Source organism: Rhagoletis pomonella, unplaced genomic scaffold (assembly GCF_013731165.1).
Source record: "Rhagoletis pomonella isolate Grant_MI unplaced genomic scaffold, Rhpom_1.0 Rhpom_scaffold_00002, whole genome shotgun sequence".
In the NCBI taxonomy this organism is placed as follows: Eukaryota; Metazoa; Arthropoda; class Insecta; order Diptera; family Tephritidae; genus Rhagoletis; species Rhagoletis pomonella.
Genome location: NW_023458556.1, coordinates 17,301,766 through 17,325,660, shown reverse-complemented (window position 1 = coordinate 17,325,660; position 23,895 = coordinate 17,301,766). Strand labels below are relative to the sequence as shown.

The window sequence follows — 23,895 nt, the reverse complement described above, 5'->3', positions numbered from 1 at the left end:
CAGCGACATCTTTTGCCTGTTATGACGGCGGGCGCTAAACACAGTAAAATTTTACTTATAAACTTTTCTTACCATTCCTCGCAATTGATAAGCTACATTGAGAATAGCCAAAGACTTAGGTAGGCCGTTAATGCCAACTATCCAGAGTAGTGTTGAAAGCGCTGTACGCTTCTCTAGATGGATGCGATGTCCGAATCTGCCACGAATAGCAGATTAGCCAGTAAGCTAATGATAGCACCAACGCTTGTGATCAAGGAAAGCACGGACTTCAAAGTCTTATTGGTAGGTGGTTTGCTTAATACCTGCTATTGAACAGTTTATGTTTCCAAGTTGGCTGTATGGGAGAAAGCTTAAACAGCCCTTCTTGGCCTCCATACATATTATTGGGAAAATCAGCAGGGAGGAGTAATTTGAATGACTTGTCGCTTCTCATCGCATAGTTTCTGGTCTGAATCCTTGAGGATAATCTGTTTGGCATTTCTAGTCGCAGACTTGGGCCTCAAAACTTTAAATAATATAGAAAATTGTCTTAATTAAAAGAAAATTTATTTTTCCTCTTCCAGTGCCGATTGCAGTGCCTTACCACCACCCATGGAAAATAAGGTATACGGCTCTGCCACGAGTTCGAGTAGCAAGAGCAGCGGCAGCAGTCTTCATCAGATTATCTTCACCGTGCGACTGGAGCCAAAAGGCGGCTTGTTAGGCATAACGCTTGCCGGTAGCGAGGATATTGGCAAGCCGATAACCATAAGCGGACTTGTGGAAGGTGAATGATACAGAATACACACATACATACATACATATGTACATTCCCGCCCACCAATTTCTTGATTGCCAACCTTTCTCTTCCTTTAGGCGGCATTGCACACAAGCATGGTCAAATACAAGTTGGCGATCAACTACTGGCCATCAACGACGATTCAGTGCAGGGTATGCCACTGTCGCACGCAACAAGTATTTTGCAGAATCTCAGCGATACAGTTGACTTGAAAATATTGCGCGCGCATGAAATATCAAGCATTATGGCGGGTGGGCATCTAGATGCTGCTAATTTGCCACAGCCACAGGCTATTTATGCCAAGGTGCAGCGGCGTCCACGCAGTCCCTCCTCGAATACGGACGCGACTTCGGCCAGCGGCAGCAAAGATGGCAAGCATCGTGTCTTCCATGTGACCTTGAAAAAAGATAAGGTATACGATGATTATGGATTTTCGGTGTCGGATGGCCTGTACGAACGCGGTGTGTTCATCAACCGCATACGCAGTGGTGGACCGGCGGACTTGAGTGGCCTACTAAAGCCGTTCGATAGAATTATGCAGGTTAGTAATTCGATTTGGTTTAAATTTTTATTTGCTGAAGAAAATGAGTTAATATTTTCACTATGCAGGTGAATGAGATGAAAACGCAGGACTTTGATTGTTGCCTGACAGTGCCTTTGATAGCAGCGGCCGGCGACAAGATCGAGCTGATCATTCAGCGCACAGAATGATCGTGGCGCTTGCCAGAGCAACTGGTTTACAAATATAAATACTGACAATGAGTGTGCCTTTTTCTAAAGAGTGTAACTGCTCTGCACGATTTTTTGTTTAATTACATTAATAGAGAATTTAAGCAAAAACTTAGTATTTACCCAAAAAAAAAAAACAACTTGAAATAAAAAAGTAAATGCTGAGCTTCAAAATACCAAAAAGTGTGCAGAACCTATGCCAAATATAATTTAACTTAAAGATAAAAACCACTTAAGTACATATGTTAAGTTTTAGTATTAAGCGCTGAAGAAATAAAATTTTTTTATAAAAAAGCAAAATACCAATAAATTAAAAGAGTAGTACTGAGCAACATGCCATTGTGCCATTGACATTCTAATAAAGTTTTTGATACCATGATTTTTTTTTTAATGCTTATGAAAAAGGTATCTCCTTGCAGCTTTAAACAATACATATAAATGAAATTGACAATAAAACAATCGTACGCACAAATACAAAAACATATATACAGTGCCGGCCACTTGAACAGCGCCCATTTTGTTCGTCAGTACTGGCTGGTTTCCATTATTTATTTAATTTTCACTATTTTTTTTATAAAAATTATATTTCTGAACTATAATTGAGGGGAATGTGCAATATGCGCATTCACGGTCAAATGTCGAATTGGAACTCAGTTGCGTAAATAAGGCATTTCCACTAATTATAGTTTAGAAATAAAACAGACTGATGCTTCGGCTTGATGCATTTCCTAACACACCCATATTCTGTAACAAAAACCATGCAAATCAATTTTCAAACTTTATACAAAATTTACACATGTTTAATGATTCGGAAAAATTTCATCAAATGTTTCAAACTTTTTTAAAAAGAATTTTAGAATTTTTTTTAAATATGCAGTTTCCAAGTTTCTATAAAATTGCGTTGATTTTTTTAATGTATTTGGCCACAAATTTTTTAATATGGCAAAAAAAAAATTCCTCAAAAATCAGTGCAATTTTGTTGGTACTTGGGAAATGCATACTAAAAAAAATGAAAAATTGTATTTAAAAAATTATAAACATTTTGCTGAATATTTTTTGAATTATAAATTTTGTACTCTATAAGCTAAATGGGAAAACTGTCAATGCTGATGTTCAAAAGGGGCACTATTAAAGTGACCAGCACTGTATGTAGAAGATGAATTAGGTTAGAATTATACGTACGCACATATACATACGTATTCTCTAAATAACTACTACTCTATACACTGGATTGTATCTGTTGTTCGTCATACAATTTATCAAGATTGTACTTTGTAAATTTTTCACTTAACTACTCGTAATTTATACATACATTATATCTACATATGTATGTTTATATATACATATGTGACAGAGAAAGTTGAAAGGGACCTACGGCTCGAGAAAAATGACTTTAATGTTTTGTTTGGCAATGCAACCATCTTTGAAGTGAACTTATGAAAAAATTAACATACAAAAAATCATCTGCGCCATCTTCTTCTAATTTGACACTACAACTGTTAGTCGGTTTGAGCCGAGACCAAAAAGCTACGCCAATTGCCTCTTTCCTTCGTGGATGAGCGCTGCACTTGATCCTTCCATTGTGTTCGTGGGTGATCTTGCTTTCGTTGTACACCCATGGGTGCTGAGTCGCAGGATGGTTTCATCGGAGCGTCATTTTCCCTGCGTAAAAGTTATTAAAAATATTTTGCTTCTTTTGACGCCGCTAAACCACCTCGTCGGCAGGTAAATTCATAGTGTTTGCATTGAAAATTTCACACAAAACGTGCCTTGGCGAAATTGTCACGTGGCCCCCTAGATCCCTTTTCACTTTAACTGTCACATATGTATTTAAATTAAGAATTATTTTACAATATTGCAGTATAAATAAATACAAATGTATGCACGCATGAGTTGTATGTCATTTAAATGCAGTAAATAAATAAAAAAATTAATATATTAATAAGTTTTAAGACCAATTGAATTAAAAATTAAAAAAAAAAAACTTTATTGAAAACATTCTAACGGTTAAAATTGACTTTTCGGGTGGCCTACTGCAGGTCGTAAGGCCGGTTGGGTTACTAGCGAAATTGCGTTTAGCGCCGTTTACTCAAGTAGCTTTTAATATTTATCTGTCCAAATTTAGTTCTCCAAAAAACTGTTTGAAGGGCAGACAAATTTTAGAAGATACTTTAGAAAAGGGCGCTTAAAATATTTCTTACGCCCTAGAATTTTCTACTTAAACTGTAACAATTTTAAGGGTTCAACGAAATAACGCCCAGCACCAGCGTTGCCAGGAAGAGAAGCTCAATAAAACCAGACAATGGCGGGGGAATGAATTCGAGAGGTAGAAGACGTGGCGGTTTCTTCGAATGCAAACAAATTTAAAAAACGATTAATACATTAAAAACTTCGAATTTCTTTTTATTACTGAAACTTTTACAATTCTCTGGGAGAAAATTTGAAACACATGAATTATATTTCAAGAAAGTCATACACAGACTGGTTAAAGAGACACAATTCCTTAGTTTAAACCATGCACAGCCTTAAAATCACGTTTCAGACTTGAAATAGGCTGGGTTGAAACCATTCCAATATGTCTCGTCTAGTGAAGTACTAACATTTTTAACTGAAATTTGTCACACTCGCTTGGTTCTCGTGACAATGCAATATAAATGATGGTAGCTCAGGAATCGAGATATTTCGACAACCCATATTTATGGTCGTATTTAATTTATATTGGGAATGTATATTACTCGCATTAAAAAAATAACTCCACAAAAAATGTTGCCGGTAAGTGGCGCGGGGGTCGAAATTTTTCGAAAACCTGCATCTATGGTCAAATTTAGCTCACGATTTGCTAGTGTTAGGCCAAGCTTCTCCTCCGAGTTGAGGCGTGCGCCTTGATGCTACACAAAGGGGAGGGACCTATAGTTTTACGCCGAGTCCGAACGGATTTTTCTAAGTGTAATCGAAAAACTAAAATTTTAATTGTGCTTAAAAGGCATAACTTTCGAATTTTCCATCTAGTGATAGACAATCAAACACTACTCACAGCTGATGAATCAGTACCACCTTATTTAAATTCGCGCTGGAATAAAGTATTTTTATATAAAAAAAAATAATAATTTAAATTAAACAATAATAAAATAGTCAAAACTTGCCAAAATTTAGGTGTCGTATAGTTATGTTAACTTTTAATTTATGTATGTATGTATGTATTTTAATAGATTTTAGAATTTTCCTTTCTAAATAGAAGAACATTCCTTATCAGCCGACCAGAACTTGTGTTAGTATGTATTTACATACGTAAGCAGTATTTACTAGGGTGACTGACTAGGTTTTTACTCTTGTTTTTGTTTTTTTTTTTCAAATTGTCCGCATATCGAACGAATCATAATTTTGTTATCGAATAAACCGTTTATTCATTTAATTTACATTTAATTTATATTTATGCAACTGCTGTAAATTCATTATAGGTATTTTTTATTTTGTGAATAGTAAAAGTGAGTAATAAAAGTTATCAATTACGAAAAATTAGAAACAAATAACCGCCCTAACCGGTTTTTTCTGAATTTAAAAATTGGAAACCTGTTTTTTAAGTTGCCTTTTTCTAATAACTCGGAACTCGGTTTTCAAAAAAAAGTCGAATAACCGAGCATCCTAGTATTTACATACTTATGTACATATGTATGAATGTAAGCATCTCTGACGACAAAGCAATTAGCAAAGTGTGTAAACAAGTACTTTACATTAACTTAGGGCCTGATTAAACTAAATTTAGACTTTATTATAAAAAAAAAAAATATTTTACGAATTCATCAAACATTGTTTACAGAAGTCAGCGCGAACGAAATTGTATACGTGGTAAATGAGTACTCAGAAAAGAAGGAAAAAAAATCATTATTATATGTGTACTTTGTTGGACAATCGCTTGACCTGGATTATGACGCGTACATAGTTAAATCGAATACATATTTATAATTATTAATTATCAATAAATCATTCAAATCGAAAACAACTACGTGGGAGAGCGCATGGTGGTCGCGTAGAGGGATACGCTGGGGATTTTAGGTAGTTGGACAGTTGATTACCTATGGCTTTTCAGTTTGATTTCGGAAGAAGTTTCTAAATGACAATTTGCTGGCGATATACAGCAAACTAATGCGCTCTTTCGCTAGGAGCCGAGTAACCACTAGCAGTTTACCCAAAACTACCGAAATGAGTGTGAATACCCCTATTGTAACCTGTTTCCCTCCCGAAGTTTATCAATGCCTGCACAGAATCCAACACGCTTTTCCTTTTGCATAATAGATATTTCATATCCAAAAGTGTATGAACAAAAATTTTATCCTCAGTTCACGTAATTTTTTTAAAGAAATTTACAAAGTTGATTTTAAAACAATTTTATTAATGCAACTTATTTACCTCTTATATGGCAATAAAAACAACTGCAATCAAATAAATGCGTCATTATAAAAATATTTTGTTATGCATTCCAGACAAATATTTACACTCTGACCAACAAAAATAATCAACTCAAATGCGTAACAGCAAATTCGTTAATGAGTAGCATGAAGCTATGGGGGCTTTGCGCCTCCCCCCCTTGCCCGATGAGGAATTCAGCAATTAATTAATTTGTAATCGATTAAATTTTATATTTGTACGAGGATGCTTGTTTTTGTCTCTAGCCAGTTTGAAAGTCCAATTGCTGTGCCAGCAGCAGCGCACGCAGTTGTTTACTGTCTGATAAGCTTCCGAGCTGCTACTAAGGAAATCTTCTCCGCCACCGCAAAAATGTGTCTCGCGCGGCAAATCAATTGACGTCAAACGATTATAATGCGGTTAACATGTAACACAAACTTAACATAAATAAGTGAATTAAAAAACATTCACATTAACTTATACTTAGTTGTACTTAGTTCAAGCAAGGTCCTCCTGGTTGGACTTTGGACAGTTCTGTTTGTTTTTTTCGGCGGTAAACGAGCGTGCGCCAGAGATAATAAGCCAAGCTTTGGGGGTGTTTTTTACGCTGAAAAACATGTGCGAATAAAATTGTATGTACCTGCATAAATACATTAGGGTGTACCAGCACATATGGAATTTTTTTTGGCTTGCAAACATCTTTGCTCCCGGTATGCACAAAATTTGCGACGGATTCAGAAGTAGGACTAATAAAAATAAATCTAATCAGCTCTTCTAGCAACGCTGCTACTTGATGTATGTAGTTCGGGACCATTGGGGGATTAAATGAGGATAATTTCGGAACTAGTTCAGGATTTTTTGGGGTCATTTTGAGACTATTTAAGAACCAGTTTGGGACTAGTTCAGGTATTTTTTTGTGAACATTTCGAGTCTTGCTTAGAACCATTTTGGAACTAGTTCGGGGTATTGATTTTTTACGATTCAAAATTCATAGTACCCGGTACACATTTACGAAATTCGATAATGCAGATCTTAGGCCTTTTTGATCTGTTGCAAGATCGAATAAAAAATGATCAAATCAAATTAACGTTAGAATGACAGCAGTCTCAATATCTTCAATGTAAGATCAGAGTTGCCAGATTTTCTTTCTAAATAATGTAAATTTACTGTATTTTCGACCGAAAACTGTAACCATCAAAAACATAAATAAGGAAAAAGGATCAATTAAAAATAAAATAACAGTTTAAAGTTATGCACGGTACTAATGTTGTTGAGTCCCGTCCGCTGTCCGCTAGAATAGAGATCCGCTTTAACCGAGAAAGTCTGAGTGGCTCCGGAAATAGCGACTGGGATTTATGAAGCACCCCAGACTGGTTGATCTTCAATGAGGGACTATTGGTCGATGAGATGGATATGTATGTAAATTAGGGTGGTCAAAACAAAAGTAAAGTCCGAATTTTAATACTCTCACACCCTAAGATTTTTCTACATCGAGAAAAATTATACTCCTTTTTTTTATTTTAAAATCGAAAAATATTTAGAGGTCGCTCTAAGCGCTCGTAGTTTGCCATGAATTTTGTATGGGGAAATAACAAGTTTTCGTAGAAATTCTATGGAGTTCTTTAAAAACAATATTTTTCGATCGCAAAGCTTCGTTTCTCTTCAGGAGACCCCTAGATGCCTTAAATGGGTCCCCCATTGCATTTTTTGATGTTTTCAGTGGTCCTATAAAAAATTGTTAATAATTGAAAATGGTTAAATAAACAAAATGGTATTGTTTTTGGAAGTCTCTTGAGAGAAACGAAGTTTTCCGATCGAAAAATATTGATTTTAAAGATTTCTCTATAATTTCTACGAAAAATTGTTTTTTTTTTCCCATATAAAATATATGGAAAGTCTTGAGCGCTTTGAGCGACCTCTAAATATATTTTTATTCAAAAAAAATTGGGGTAAAGTTTTTTTCGTTATAGAACAATTCTAGGGATGACAGCATTAAAACTCCGACTTTACTTTATCACATGCATTTTTAGACCACCCTAATATACATTTACTCCGGTCGAGCGCTAATTATACGACTGTTGGAAAACTTTCCATGCACAAGATTTTTAAGTAACCAAATTAATTCAACTCACAGCTGATTGTTTGGAAAACGAGACCGCTCCAGCAAAGGCACACACAGGTTCTTAGGATAGACTCCTTTACGTTCGAAATGAGCCGATTGTGCCCTTATATTTGCCAGATGTCTTAATATTTTCATAACATATGTATCAATCTCTTGTTGCTAAGAACTAGAACCACCCTAACGTCCATCCATATGTAAGCATATAAGTATATACAAGTGTGTACGTTTAGCTAGCGCTGTATTTTTCCGGCTTGTACCATTAAGATTTTTAATGTTTCTTGCTAGACTAGGCTCAATGTCCAATATTGCCAAAAATAGAAACCCGAGAATACTAAAAACATTTAAGAATAAATGGGAAATTTTCCTTCTAGTCGAGTATAATGTACATAGGTATAGAGAATTTTGTGAAATAATAACCAGTGTTACGTTTTCTACCAAAGAAAATTGCGAATGTACCAAAATCTTAACAGATGACTTTTAACCTAATAACATGATTGTGAGACCTCAAATGCCAAGGTTGCATAGAAAGTAATGAATGGTTCAAAATGAAACAGCTCCCTCATTTTTTGGAAGAAAATCTTTTTTCGAGTCTCACCTTCGATAATATATGTGAAATAGGTTTGTATTCGATTCGGGAACTACAACAAAACGGAACCTTCGTTATCCAATGTATTTATCTTTCGTCATGAATTCGAAATCCAGCCCATTTTCGAATTGAAATTTTAATGAGAGAGAGTGGCTGTCATTATATTTCATTCCAAGAATGAGCTGGATTCAGGTATGGAATTTCAAAATTTCAAAATGTGCCCAATGGTCTTTAAAAATAGTACCGCAAATAGTAAGAAATAGTATTTTTAAAATACATTGAGGTAATATAATATTTATTAATTAACCAAGTCATCGCAGTAAATTACTTTGATGAAGGATTCCTTAGACATATATACATTATTAATTCATAGCAAAATAACACAGTATTCTAATTTGGAAGGGGAAATACACCGAAATATAGCTATTCTGTCAAACCCATCTCGAATGTATTTCCAATATACTACGAACGTTGGAAAACTAAGGTTGGTTATGAGCTCGTTCCCAGTTCGAAATGCCTATCGGATATCGAAGGTCATTTTTGAACATTCGCCAAAAAGTTTATAGAGCTCTCATTTTGTTGACTGTGTGTGAGAGTACAGTACATATGCATATGTGGCAGCAGAAGCTAATTTCAATCACTAGACGTTTATAGCTATCATATATGAGTAGTCCACTTGAAAACAGCGTTATGTGATTTTATAATAGAAAGCCATAAATTAAAAAAAAAACGACTACGACAACAAACATCTTTTAAATTGAATTTTTATTTTTACCTGAAAATTTTAATAAACAAGAGCCTAATAACATTATAACATAACATAAAATGACATAACATAACATTAACAGTCTATACGACCTAAAGCAGACTTCTAAGTTCATCAGAAGAGGGAGACTTTTGAGAGCTTATAAATAAGTATGATAGCGACTTTTGCAAGAGTAGTTATCATTTGATGCTATTTTTTCAGAATATAGAAAGATTTTGCACTGTGTTGTTAGTGGACATGAAACTACTTTAAATACTGGTACGTTACCCACCAAAAACTAAAAATCGAAAAAATTTTACAGAGCGCAGTTTGCAAGTGGATTACTCATATATATAGCTATCATGAATTAATGCTATTAAAGGTCTTAAGATATAATTCTGACGACTGACGACTGACGACTGACCGATAAGCGCAGATAAGTCGATAGTCTTCTTTGTGATTTGCACTTCTCTATCAACCTCAAAACGATAAGAACCAGTTTTATATGGTCAATTGGCTGATCGGCCTTCCTAGTATATTACTCGCCTGCTTTGAGCGCTATCTTTGAAAGCTGTGAAGTGAGAATTTGTTTTTTTAAGCAGGGGGAAGTTCTAATATGTCTCCAGATGGTTTGATAGCAACCGATATCTCCTTTCGTCCTATTGAAGACTTTTTGCACCTGCGTGCTTAGGGGCCATAAACCCTACCTCACCTTTGTTAAAGTCATACAAGAGCCCTTTGTGCCTTTTTGAATATCGAGGGGGCTTTTAATGATGTCCTACCAAAGCTGAATGTAAAGCTGAATTCGTCGGAGTATACAAGCACTGCTTCTCCAAGGGTTCAGCTTAGGGAGTGGGTTCTGTCAAGAACAAGCTGAGGTGGCCACCCTCGTTTAGGGCGTGAATGCCATATTTTCATAGCCAAGCGGAAACCAAAGCATCCTACCAGGTATGCCACTAATCGCAGATAGGTAGGATTTAAGTCAGCTCAGTGAGCTCTGTGTAAAAAGCTCGGTTTTCCAGGTCGTTCTGGCCTGACTTCTTAAGCTATTTAGGCTGCAGATCCCAATTCTGCCTGATCGAACGACTCGGCTCGTACTCTATCTAAATCACTCAGTAACTGTCTGGTAAAGACCCACCGTTTCTGTTCTCCCATCGTTTCTATTCGTTAACTCCCTTTAAACAAAAACAAAAGAAAAGTAATGCTAATGCTAAGTACGTAAGCATGCAGAGATGTATGTAAGTATGTACGAAAGAGTTAAGAAAGCGAGTGTGCAGTAAGATACAGGCCTGTTTATGTACATACATATGTATGGTCAAAGAATACTGAATACTGAAGATAAGTGCGTGAAATGGAAAATCTTGATATATTGCGTTTATTTTATTATTATTTATATATTCCGAGGTTTCCACATGCAATTCTCGAATATTCCCTCATGTGAGTAAAGTAATTACCAAATCAACTGCGCAAAGACGTGTGCATTTGTATGTTTGAGTGTAAATACAGCCGGTTTCACTTGAATAGATACACATCTTTCCGAAAGCAGAAAGTTTTCAAAAAATAGAAATTTTCGCAGGTACACGACTTTCCATTAGGAATTCAGTTGAAAGAATAACGAATATTGTTGACTGACACAAGGCATAAGGAAAAGTTCAGGGGGCACAATAGTAGATTAGTATAGTATTGTTGTTAGAATAGTATTGTTATCGTAATGAAGATAATTAGTAATTCTAAACATGTGCTCTCAAAAAATTTCACAAAGCGAAACTAAAAAATGTTTTTAAAAATTAAATAAATACAAATAAAAGATTTTTTCTTAATTATCAACAATAAAAAAAGGTCCGCCGGCCAGAACCGCCCTATAAATTTAATGAAAAATGTTTGGAGTTGCTTGATTTGCCAAACTTACGTGTCGGGCAATCGATTTGGATACCAGGCCACGGACGAGTGGAGAGAATTGAGGTAGCGGACGGATTAGTGTGGAAAGCAGCAACCTCAGCTCGCAAGGCTCCGAACTATTCCTTGCAGTAGGTCCACGCACGATTGGGGGAGAACTCAGAAAACAAATAATAAGAGAGAATAATTGACAAAAAACCATTGCACGACGGCAAGCCAAAAGAAACTGATAATTGTCATGGGCAACCTCACGGAACACTGCTGATTGAGAGCATATCTGCACAGGCTAGAAATCTATTCGCATGACTTCCGTCGCTTGTGCGACTCGGCTAAAGAGACACCATTGCATCTGCTTGTTGAGTGTTAGACAGTGGTGAGAATACAGAAACAAGTCTGCGCGCAATGTGGCCAAGGGCTATGCACATACACTCCCTGCCAGCAAAAGTTCTTCTAGACTCTCTGGGGATTGTAAGACTGAATGAGGTATTGTGATGAGTGGAGGGTATAATATTAAGGTCGCTGGGCACACCTCTTTTTAATTATCTACGCTTTATTATTTAACTACATTAAATGGTTAAATTAAAGTGACTTAAAGGTCTAAAGGCCGGTCCACATAGAACTTTCGTGTTGGCTTTGGCGTTGGCGTTGGTTTGACAGAACGCACGTTAAAAGTATGCTTGCTACAATGAGCGCTTAGCAGCGAATGCTTGGGCCACTACATTAACATACTAACGACAGATAAATTAATATTTCATATCAATAATTGCATTAAAAACGATATTTCTTGCCCGCACTTGATTAAAAAGGAAAATATTTCACATAATTTTATTTATTTGCAACAGCTGACGAGCGACGCACGCGAAAAGATGAGAGTTGGCCATCTTTTTGCTTTGTGTTGGCGTGAGCGTTGTCGAATTTTGGCTATGTGGACGGCTGCATTTGAATTCATGTATTCATAGTCAGCTGTTGAAGCGACGCCAACGCCAACGCAACGCCAAAGTTCTATGTGGACGGGCCTTAAGTAAATCTTTTGATTCACCAAAATGCCGCTGAAAGAAGAGAAACTCAAGAATAGAATTTCCTTATTTTCACCACATTCCTGCAGGACTGATCAGTCTTTAAAATGATACTAAAACGAAGCTGCGCACAAGTAAAGATATTAACTTGAAACTTGAGGAACATTATGTATCTATTCAAGTGAAACGGGGTGTATGTACGAGCTAGTACATATATATATCTGCATGTAAATTTATTTGCACTAACTCTCATTTGTGCATGCGTCTCTGCAATAACTTCCATAAATTGCCATCTAACTTTACGCACAAGAATCAAGATCAGTTACAGGCATAACAGTACCAGCTATCAATGCGATTTCAACAACAAACCTGCATGTGGCTACATATGCATATGCCTATGTATGTTTGTAGTCATTATCAACCATGAATAGTTGGTCTTGCGCACCACTCGACTCCACACTCCTCACCCCAGACCCCACCAACGCCGCCCCAGACCACACCACACCACTCCAACACACATCACATAGAAATGGAAGCCGAAGAACCAAACCGATCACCATAGAGCGCCGACTCTGTATTATCAAAAACTTTATGTCTTCTTAGTGGCTGTCTTAAAACGCTTGCGAGCTGTTGGCGGCCTTACGATCACTTACGATCGATCGGTTCGACTTGGTTTCGCAGCAGAAGATTGAGCGCGTCACGGTACACGTACATAAATATCAATAAAATTGCCGCAACTCCGCTAATTCAATTCAGTATTGCGGCGTTTTTCAAACAAGACAGATGAGCTTAAAAGAATTGGAACCAAAGTCGACAACGGATGAATACCTAAGTCAAAGCGCATCGGCAGTGAATGGACGAAGCGAAAGTTGAATAAAAAAAAGATTTACATATAAACAAAATATATACATATTTTCATACATAAGAAGGAATAAAAAACAGCACTTAAAGAACGGAAAGTGAATCGCCGACTTAATGATAGAAGATTTCATAATTTATATAACTAGTATAGCAAAAATCTGCGCATTAAGGAAAATAGACTTTTGCTAAAACAAAAGTGAAGACTGTATACTTTTCCGATTGCAATTCTTGAAAATAATTAAATTTTAATCGCTTAATAGTAATGTGTTAAAAAAAGGAAAAAAATGTGCTGTGAATAATTAATTCGAAAACTATTTTTGGGCAGTGATCGTTGCATTGCTAAAATGTGAATAACTGTTAAAATAACAACATTAACATAAAAACTAATAAGGTTGTGAGAAGACATTAAAATAAGCAAATAAAAAAGTAATAATTGCTGGTGAAATATTTACTAAAGAACAACAAAAAAAAACAACAAACTCAGAATGTACATATCAAACTCCACTGGTGGTCTAATGCTACAGACGATGCTCTATTTGGCAAACCAGACCAGTAGAGCTGCAGTGAATACCTTAGTCGATCTGCCGCCATCACAGAAGAGTGGTAAGTTTTTTTATTATTATGGATTATGCGACGCATACTTACATACATATCTACATATTTGCGGAATTTATAGCCTGCCATAAGCAAATGTACATAAAGATCTATAGGTACAAAGCTCAGATTTTTATCGGGTGTGGTTGTGATGAGTTTTAAGTCTGCGGCAGATCTCTTTTTTAACCGACTTCCAAAAAAGGAGGAGGTTATCAGTTCGTCGGAATATTTTCAATTTTTTTATATTTTTTTTTTATTATTATTTTATTTTATTTTTTGTTTTATGTATCTTACCGCATAACTTTGGACCACGTCAACCGATTTTTAATTAATTCTTTTTGCATCGGAAAGGTAGTGTCTCAGAGGTGGTCCCATACTAATCTGGTTAAGATCCGATCAGTGGATCATGAGATATATGAGCTATTTTTTTTTTATATGGGAATTGAAATCGCATTCCTTCAAGACGGAAAAATGTCTCGAAAATATCGAATATGAACTTCTAAAACTTTTGTGAAAGTCTTTTCGAACTCGTGTTTAGAAATTTTATAACAAATTACATTAGGGTGGACTTTCAAATATCAACATCTAAATTTTATATGGGGCACCACTTTATTTTTGTTGTTGTCTACAACAATTTTTTTATTTAAAAAGAAAATTTGGGTCGCTACCGAGAGTTTGAAAAAATTTAAATTTTTTTAAAACGCAAAAGTTCGACATAACTTTGACTTTGGCTAGCTATAACTCGATTAGTTTATGAATTTATATGAATAAGTTTAAATAATATGCAAAATTTACCAGATATCAATTGAAAATGTTTTTGAATTGTTTCTTGTTTGGCAGCAACCTCTAAAATTATTTATAAAATTTTAATCTTTCGTGGGTGTCTTTATTGTTTATCTAGAACAAAATAAAGAAGTTCCCCATACAAAATTTAGATGTTGATGTTCTTAAGGACAGAAGTGGCCTAACCGAAAAAAACTTTTTTGTACTTACCTACTTAAAATAGTCTCGAATGTGATTAATATTAAAATAAAAGTCGCGTATACCTTAATTTGAAGGTATGGAGCTACAAAGTGTAGTATCAAATAAAGTCTTTAACCGTTTGCTAAGTCTTCGGCCGAGCTTCATTCATATAAATACATACATAATTATTACTCGAAACAGTAACCAGAACAAACTTGCTTATACATGCAACCAAAAAACCTCAAGCAGTTCGGCTATTCTTGGGACGGCAGCGACAATCTCAATACCCTGTATTACCGACTTATGTATATTCTCCATCGCGATCGATAAGACATACAAATCGTTGGTGGGGTTTATTCGGAACAGTGATATGCCTTATCATTCAGTTTCCGCTTTCCTGACTACTGCAGTTTTTTCAAGCTGAACTGATGGCTATCTCAAAAACCGCATCACTGGTACGGTGTGATACTATTCCTAGTCATGATATCTACATTTGCACTGACAGTCAGGCGACTATTAAATCCCTGGGAAAAGTCTTGTTGACTTCAAAGTAGTTGCTCAATACCGCCGATTTCTTAACGAGATGACTGAGAAATTCAGCATACATATTGCCTGCGACATTTAGGGAAACTGCAAGACTGACGAGCTCCCGCGTCATGAAGCGACATGTAAATCTCTACTGAATGAAAAAATTTTTAGAAATTGTTAAGATGGCAATGGAACCGACCTGGCATATTACCAAAACACTCTGGCTAGCCATAGACGTTCAACGTTTTTAGTCTCTCCTTAATCTCAGGAGGCAGGAAATTCGCACAGCGAATGGAGGAGCTTTCTCAACTGAACTAAGCGACATATTTTCGTCTTGCTGACCACTGTGCTGTATACATCATAGACATTTTGGCCATCTTGGAGGCAGTATGAAGCCTGTCTTAAAATACTACTCGAGTAAACAAGTCTTCAACTTCTCTGACAATCCGACTGGCCTGAAAGTTTTACACTCACGCGTAGGCAATGCGAATTCTTTTTCAGAATTCACTACATCTCTGAATGGGATGGTGCGGAATTATAGAATTCAACTCATACCCATAGGTGCCTTGAAGGTAAAGCCGACGAGTTGACATCGGACAGGAAAGGATACAGTTGGTATACTAATGGCTAACTTTAAATAGTTTCTCAGAGAACACACCACTATAGTAGGCAACTAGCGCTAGAGTAACCTTTCGTCCTATGAAGCCTTCAAAATTCGCTAGCTTTTCAATAACAGACAGCGCACTTCGGTTCTCTAAATGTTAAATAGAAAAGAAATATCTTTCCCTAAAACAGCTCTTACGGGTCACTTACGGAATACAACAGAAAATCGTAGTAATTGAATGTCTCATGTGAAAACAAGAGCTTTGGCAAAATTTATAGCGTCCATGGAATTCCACAACGGATCTGTATTGACCTATTTGTGGGGAGAATCTAAGCTCATACCATTTGAACTTAAGGCAACCTTAACTTCTTGAGCTACCCACTGACTTATAAACCAACTCCTAACCAGGTTCAAACAAATTTTTGATAAATTCCTGGCCACAAATTTATGATGGCCCAGTTAATCCGCCTGTGTAGTTATGCAAATTGAAAATTTTAATGTTTTCTATTCTACTCATCAATCTCTACTGAACTTAAAAGGTCAGCAGTGTGTTCTAAATTAATTCGTAAGTACCACCCTAATATACATATGCCACCTCAAAGTTAGCGATTACTGAATAACTACTTCGCAACAAACTTGATTTCAAGAACTGGTCAAATTTGATCGGCAAATTGCGAAATGTCAAAGTTAGCCAACACGGATATGAGCTTTTTTGTAAGTCGATTTGGGAAGTAAAATATGTAGTGGTAAATCTAGTCCAGTAAGGTAGTTAGTGTATTTTTTGCCATAATGTTCACCGTACCGCAATGCACCGGTCTTGACTTAGCCGCTAGGTAGGTAGATATCAATGCAGTGGTTCTCCATTAATTTTTTCAAGTTTCCTACTTCCTATATTCTGCCGCGCCGCTGGTGACTGCGTTTATTACTGGCCCCCCTCCAAAGCGCTGCATACCAGCCGCTTATTTAGAAGGTTCAATCAAACATTTTGTAATATGTAAACTATGTACATACGAAGTTAGTTAACCGTTTCTTTCACAAACATTCATAGCTGGTTTTGGTTGAATATTTTTGTTCAGGCTTTTCTGTGTGGCATTAATCAATAAGTATGTAAGTAGCTGGTTTGAAGATTTTTTAAGTTATGCGAGGACGCGCTGTTCAGTCAACCAAATGAATTTTATAAATGTTTTATTTACATACATATTTACTATAAATACGAGTGTTAAGAGGAAAACAAAATTTATGTAAGGTTTTCACTTTACTCGCACCTAATGCATCTTCCATGTTTATGTCATTTTAATATTCAATGTCTTAATTCATCGATTCACGGGTAAATAACTTTGCGGCTACAGGAGTAAATCGATATGCGGAACCATTAATTAATTACTTATTCGATATGAAAGTAAACTTTAAGTGGTTTTTAATTGCAATTCTGCAATTTGGATTTTTGATTGCTTTCGGTGTGTAATCAAGAGCTTGTAAAAATATAAAAAAATATTAGAAGAAAATTCTATCAAAATACATTTCATTAATTTGCCCGCTTTTAAACTTTTTATTTTTTACATACGGCAGTCGGAAGCTAGAATAAAATGAAAACAACTAAAAGAGCTTCCTGGTTCTGTTTATTAAAAAGTTGAAGATATTTACATGCAAATGACGATTTTCGATAACCAAACTGGCGATTTCTCACTTCGGTAACCTGGCAACACTGAGGTACAAGCAGAACTTCCTAAGAATTAATCCATTTAATAAGAGAAGTAATATTATAATACTGATAATTTTTACCCAGAGTATTCCAGTGGGTTTTACTACAATACGGAATCAGTTTTTACTATCTCTTGAGAAACGAATTAGTAAATAGGCATACAGATAATGTTTGTATATGTGCATATGCAGTGTTTTTGCTAGCAGAACTTTTTTTTATAAATATTGTTACTATCCGCCTACAATAACATTAAAACAAAAAAAAAAGGTTCAAATAAAATTAAATCATCGCAAATCTCCGGGAAAGTCACTTTGCCTTCGAAAGTCATATTATTTAATTAAAGCCAATATATTTAGTATCTAAGTAAAAGCTCATATTTTGCTATATAAACAACACAGACCTAGACACGCATTGCAGTTCATTGAGTTCAAATTGTGTTGATAAGTAAAATGGCAATAAAGTTATTTTAATTATCTACATACACACATACATACATTTGTATGTCTGGTATATACTAGAAAGTATTAAAATCACTTCAGCCTTAAGTGAAATTATCAATTTTTTTAAATTATCAATGGGATAGTTATGCAAAACTGTCATCGGTTATTTGCACTAGCAGGGAGCAGAGTATTTGAATATGTATGTATTTACATACATACATATGTATTTATTTCGAAATTTCCAGCGACTTTTTTTCCATGAAAAAATAATAGGAAATACTATAGAAATTATGTTACTATGAGCCGATGACGCGGTCTTTGAAGTAAGTTAGACGTAAGCACCAGTGTTGTCGAAACGTTATAACTAGGGCTGTGCGATTATTCGATTACTCGAGCAAGTTGGTTAATCAATTATTCGGTTAATCAATTACTCGAGTAATCAAGATTTTGATTACTCAAAACGATGATTAATCGAGTTACTTGAAATATGATTACTCAAAAAAATAATTTTGCTCGTTAAAAGAGTTTGCTTTGGAAAATGCTTATTTTCTTTTTTACATTCTGTATATGAAAAAATTTTTTTGTTTTCATTTTTGAAAACAGAAACGTTGTTTTCAAGGTATCAAGGAACTTTAACTACTTTATACATATGTAAAGAGTTGAAATGTTGATTACTCATTTTACTCGAAATGTTGATTAATCATAAAGCAAATTACTCAAATATTTTTGTTTTTGGTTAATCAAAAATCTTGATTACTCGAGTAACTGAACTTTTGAGTAATCATAATTTCCAATTAATCGAATAATTGAGTTATTTACTTTATGATTAATTAAAATTTTGAGTAATCAATTAATCGCACAGCCCTAGTTATAACTAAAAAAACTATTTGAGCTTAAATCAACAAAAATACTTACACAACTTAATATTTCTTCCTAAAAAAATATATATATAATACAATAAGATGAAAATGCAGATGTACTTTTTTTTTGCTTATACAACTTTCAATTAGTTTTAACAACATTGAACAGCTGATGGTTTGATAGTTTACCAGATATTTCTAGGAAAAATTCTTCGTGTAAAAGCGTGCGACATCTGACAAAGAGAGCACCAATTTTATTCTCCCATTTTTCCCCTGCTTTGCCAGGGAACCGAAAACGGGAGCGCTTTCTGGTAAATTATTGCTAGTTAGGGAACGCAATTATTATTTGGCAATACAAACACCGATAAAAGCTTGTCTTAAAAATTTGTTTTTGCATTACGTTTTCTTTTAAAAAAAAATTTAAAATATATTTTTCGGTGCTTCCGACCATGGAAATGGATTCCTTCACGCAAGAACAGCTAAAATATATCTTTGTAAAAAGTTTACCCTCTATTTTTGAAGGTCTTTTTATAAGTCAAGGTAATTTTTGTATCCAACGAAACTAAATTCTACATCTCTCGGTTAAACTTTAAAATGCCCTTACAGTTATTTTTTGGTCTGTTCTTGTTCTTGACATATTTAATTTTGTCACCAAAAAAGGTCATTTTCCACACTGTGCGGCATCTCAAGCTCAATGCACTCATGTCAATTTGCCTCCGTTTTCTTCTTTTTAAAAATAAATCGCTCCTCCCTTATATTATTTCGTCGCTGGGATGGAAATTACCACTTGGTGACTTTGTTGTAAGTACTCAGGCAGCCAAGACTCGAAAGCCAATCAATTGATACATCAGTGTATTCGATCTTTACTATATTAGCCGTCGTCGATTCGCCAACAGTTAGCGAGTGGCGAAACGAACGAAATCAATGAGGTACATCCAAATTCGCTATCGTCTATCAGTGCTACTTAGCTAACTTTGTTGTTGCTTTCACATGCAAAATTCTTCTTTAAGCGACCGGAACTCAAACATAGCGAGCGAGAAGTGGCGAATCGATGACGACTATTATTGCAATATGCTTGCTTATAATAAGTAGGACCAACATTCAACGGTACAATAGTTTCAAAAGTATGATTATCTGCCTGGCGATTAACTATTTTACATCTACATCCATATATGTACATAAATATCTCTTTTAACAAACCTTAATTTTTACTGCAATCGAACATCGTTTATCACATAAATTGCAAATAATTGTTAACTTGCATCCCCCTTACCTTTCAGATGTCAATGAAGTTAAATGTTATGGTGTTTATGGTTGCTTTCCATTGGATGGGCCATGGACTACACCGACGCGGCAGATCAACGTACATCCGCATAAACCTTCACAAATAGAGCCACATTTTACGTTGCATACGAGGCGGAACTTAGATCAGCCGAAATTTATAGATCTCAATGATCCAGAGGCTGTGACACATTTGGGCATAAATCCAGAGGGAAAGATTTTCCTGATCTCACATGGTTATATAGAAAATGGACTTGTAGAGTGGGTGAGTAACGGCAAAAAATAATATTTTTTCGAACGTACAACTTCAGTACAGTAGGATGCCTCACTAAAAAAGTTGCCACTTTCTCATCGTATTTATTTTATTATATCTTAAAACTTGCGCAATAATACATACTCTAGAAAAATATAAAGATTTACTTGAAGTGGGGTGATTTGAAAATACCTCCGAAAATCTCATTATGTTAGTTACGTTGATAAAATTTTTAAATATTTGTATGCAGATCTTATAAGCTTAAACTCTATCATCTGAAGTGATTATTTGGGGGAAAAAGAATTTTTAAGTAATTTTATTTACGCATAAAAAAACTCGATTTTTGTAGGTATTTTCAAATGGGTCCAGCTTAAATAAAGCTTAAAATTTTTCCGAAATATTCTGGCGAAAGTCTTAAAATATACGTAATATATAATTTTATAATTCCAATGGAAAATCACTACCGATTTTATCTGTCTGTATATAGAGTGATGCACGCTAATGTGTTATACTTATACATCTACATATTAACAATTTAAAACTATTCTTGTTTTTAGATGAAAGATATGGCCAAAGCTTTGTTGCACAGCGAGGAGGAGGGTAATGCCGCTGTCATACTAATCGACTGGGGTGGCGGCTCCAACCCACCATACGTGCAGGCGGTCGCAAATATACGGCTAGTCGGCGCCATCGCTGCACATGTCATACATATGATCTACGTAAGTGTACTTAAATAAAATAAAAAATAATAAATGTATGCATACTAAAGTACAAATTTATCTTCACCACAGGAGGAGCTGCACCTGCCGGACTTGCGCAATGTGCACTTCATCGGCCACTCGCTTGGCTCACACCTGGCTGGCTATGCCGGCTATCATTTGCAACGTGATTTTGGTCTTAAACTTGGCCGCATTACTGGCCTGGATCCAGCGGGACCACTTTTTGCCGACACTGAGTCCATTGTGCGACTAGATCGTTCAGATGCAGACTTCGTCGATGCTATACATACGGATGCAAATCCCTTTTTGAAAGGTGGTTTAGGCATTTTCCAACGTGTCGGCCATGTTGATTTCTACCCGAATGGTGGTTCGGAAAATCCCGGCTGTGATGTGCGACTGCAGGATTATATGAAAGGACGCAAGAGTTCGGTGTTCTTGAGCATGCAGGAGTTCTTGAGCTGTAACCATATACGTAGCTATCAGTATTTCACCGAGAGTGTGTTGAGCAAGTGTCCTTTCTTGGGCATCACATGTGAGTCGTATGAGGCGTTCAAGGAGGGGATGTGCGCGCGTTGCAATGAAGATGGACAGCTTTGCATGCGCATGGGCTTCCACACCTACACGGACTACAAAGAGCTGTCAGCAGCTGGTGCGTTAGAAGCGAATAAGCCGCCAGTGTTGTACCTGACAACGGCCGATAAGAGACCCTTCTGTCGTAAGTGAAGTAAATTAAAAAAATATCTCCAAGGTGTTTTTACTAATTTTTTTTCTTAATTTCGTTTTATGTGTTTTTCGCAGGCAATCATTACAAGATTACAGTGCGCGTATCCGGTCACGATGAGAGCACGATGCACGGTGGCGAGATTGGCACCATCTCAGTGCGGCTGCATTCCAAAACGCACGGGAAAAAATCCAACGCCGAACGTATACGTTTCTCCCAGAAGGCTATGTACTTTGAGCCAGGTTTCGAATATAGCGCCATGGTGTCGGGAAGGGATGTAGCCGATCCGGCGCAACACGCCTCGGTTTTCTGGGAATATCAAACAAATTTCCTGAATCCACTCACATGGCGTATCCTCGCTTCGCCGCGTATTTACCTCGATTATGTAATAATTGAGTCGCTGGAGCATCCCGAAATGCAGCTGCAATTGTGTCCGCTGAAAGAGAACCCTGTGATATCTGGCACAGAGAATATCATGCAGGAGAAGTACTGCCAGTGATTCTAGCATACTTGATAGTCTCGATATTTTCACGTAAAAATGCATTTAAGTTACACGAATTGCAACGCCCGGAAAACATAACAAACATGGCAAACGCAAAGGAAAGGAAAGAAGAGAAAAGAAGAAGAAATTTCCCAGTTCGGCTGACTTCCGGTTGTGCATTTGGTCCCAAACCGATTCCACAACTTGGCTTGCGGCGACATCTAGTGCTTCGTTCAGGCGAATATGACGTCGGTTACTTCACACAGATGTCGCCTGATAGTCACACTAGCCACTGCACAAACCATTTGAGAAGAGTTTGAGCTCTTCTCTTCTCAGAGATAAAAATATACTCTTCTCGTTTTCGGAGAAGATTTTGACGTGCCGTTCTCATCCCATCCGAATGTGTAGAGAAGGAATTGCTTGTTAGCGAAGCAATTTATTGATGAGTAGCCTGCGGATTTTTATGCAGAACACGGAGCCTAAAAATATGTACCCCATAACTATGAGCAAAATGTATACAAATTTATTTATTTTGCTTACACTTAAGTGATACATATTGTTAGGCTACGTTTTCTGCATAAAAATCCGCAGTCAATTGTTGAGTGACCATTCCGAAAGGAATTTGGAGTGAAATCATTTGTAGATACATATATACATATATGTACATACTTACATATGTACATAATACATACATGCATCCATACATATGTATGTATAAAAATACATTACCTTGCTACAGTATAACTGCTATTATTTATTGAATAATTTATACGAACTTAATATGTACCTAATTTATTTTTATGTTAATGTATCCTTGTAGTATTCGATAAGATAAAAATGAAATTGCTAATAAAATATTTTAAATTGAAAAATTCCATATTCCATGAAATTCCCTAGGATGCAGTCTAGGATACATATGTATGTAAGTTAGATTGGTTAAGTCCAGAATTAGTTTTGAAACAGAAGCTTCAGACACAATTAAACGATGAGCTTTCTCATTACTTACCGTCTCCTGTTTCAGCACTTTCAAGTAACCCCTTCTCCAGTGTATGTTGTTTTATTGCATACGGTGATTGAAGTACATTTCTCGTCTGAGTACTTTCGAGTACAAGTAGAATCGAGTATTTCCTAGCGATACTTTGAGTAGCATCGAGTTTTCTCTTCGATACGGACGAACACTAAGGACCGGTTGTCAGGGTCATCGAATTGTATAGGCTTGCAAAGAGGTTGGTATCGTGTGCGCCATGTCTACCTGCTGAATATGTGAGAGATTTAGGCTTGAGAGGTAGCTATTGAAGCGGTTGCACCAGCCAACCTCAGTTGAGTCAGAATTCACCGCGTCTCTGGCGTTAATGCCACTTCTCTATGCAGATGGGTCGCGTCATCTTTTCAGAGCATTACGTGCCTTCTCCCGCCTCTGATTGGCGCTTCGTTATGGAGCAAGGCGTTTTGATATGGTTTCCCGCGTTAGTTCCATGCGAGGTTCATTAACAAGCTATACAAGTGTTAGGCATTGTTCCATCTGTTCTTGGTAGATAGTGATGGAGTCTAACATCAGCGCCAGGCGGCGATTTCACTACGGTTACGATATTGAGGGGTTGAGATTTCATAA

General features: G+C 36.2%; 2 protein-coding genes across 7 annotated transcripts in view; both read left to right on the top strand.

Moving 5' to 3' along the window:
- LOC118733172 (glutamate receptor-interacting protein 1) overlaps positions 1-1,591 on the top strand; it is a 179,760-nt gene extending 178,169 nt beyond the window's left edge. For 3 of the 5 annotated variants that reach the window (XM_036462452.1, XM_036462451.1, XM_036462453.1), the window contains 3 exons: positions 564-766; positions 856-1,319; positions 1,388-1,591. In XM_036462452.1, the coding sequence (XP_036318345.1) occupies positions 564-766; positions 856-1,319; positions 1,388-1,489 (769 nt within the window). In that variant the 3' untranslated portion in view covers positions 1,490-1,591. The remainder of the gene's footprint in view (positions 1-563; positions 767-855; positions 1,320-1,387) is intronic. The other 2 variants (XM_036462450.1, XM_036462449.1) reach the window with 1 other exon arrangement.
- Positions 1-22,995, top strand: part of LOC118733174 (pancreatic triacylglycerol lipase) — a 61,169-nt gene extending 38,174 nt beyond the window's left edge. The window contains exons 1-5 of one of the 2 annotated variants that reach the window (XM_036462454.1): positions 12,892-13,740; positions 20,109-20,374; positions 20,920-21,081; positions 21,154-21,796; positions 21,880-22,995. In XM_036462454.1, the coding sequence (XP_036318347.1) occupies positions 13,623-13,740; positions 20,109-20,374; positions 20,920-21,081; positions 21,154-21,796; positions 21,880-22,301 (1,611 nt within the window). In that variant the 5' untranslated portion in view covers positions 12,892-13,622 and the 3' untranslated portion in view covers positions 22,302-22,995. Of the gene's footprint in view, positions 1-12,891; positions 13,741-20,108; positions 20,375-20,919; positions 21,082-21,153; positions 21,797-21,879 lie in introns of those variants that run through there. The other variant, XM_036462455.1, reaches the window with a different exon arrangement.
- The last annotated feature ends 900 nt before the right edge of the window (positions 22,996-23,895 follow it).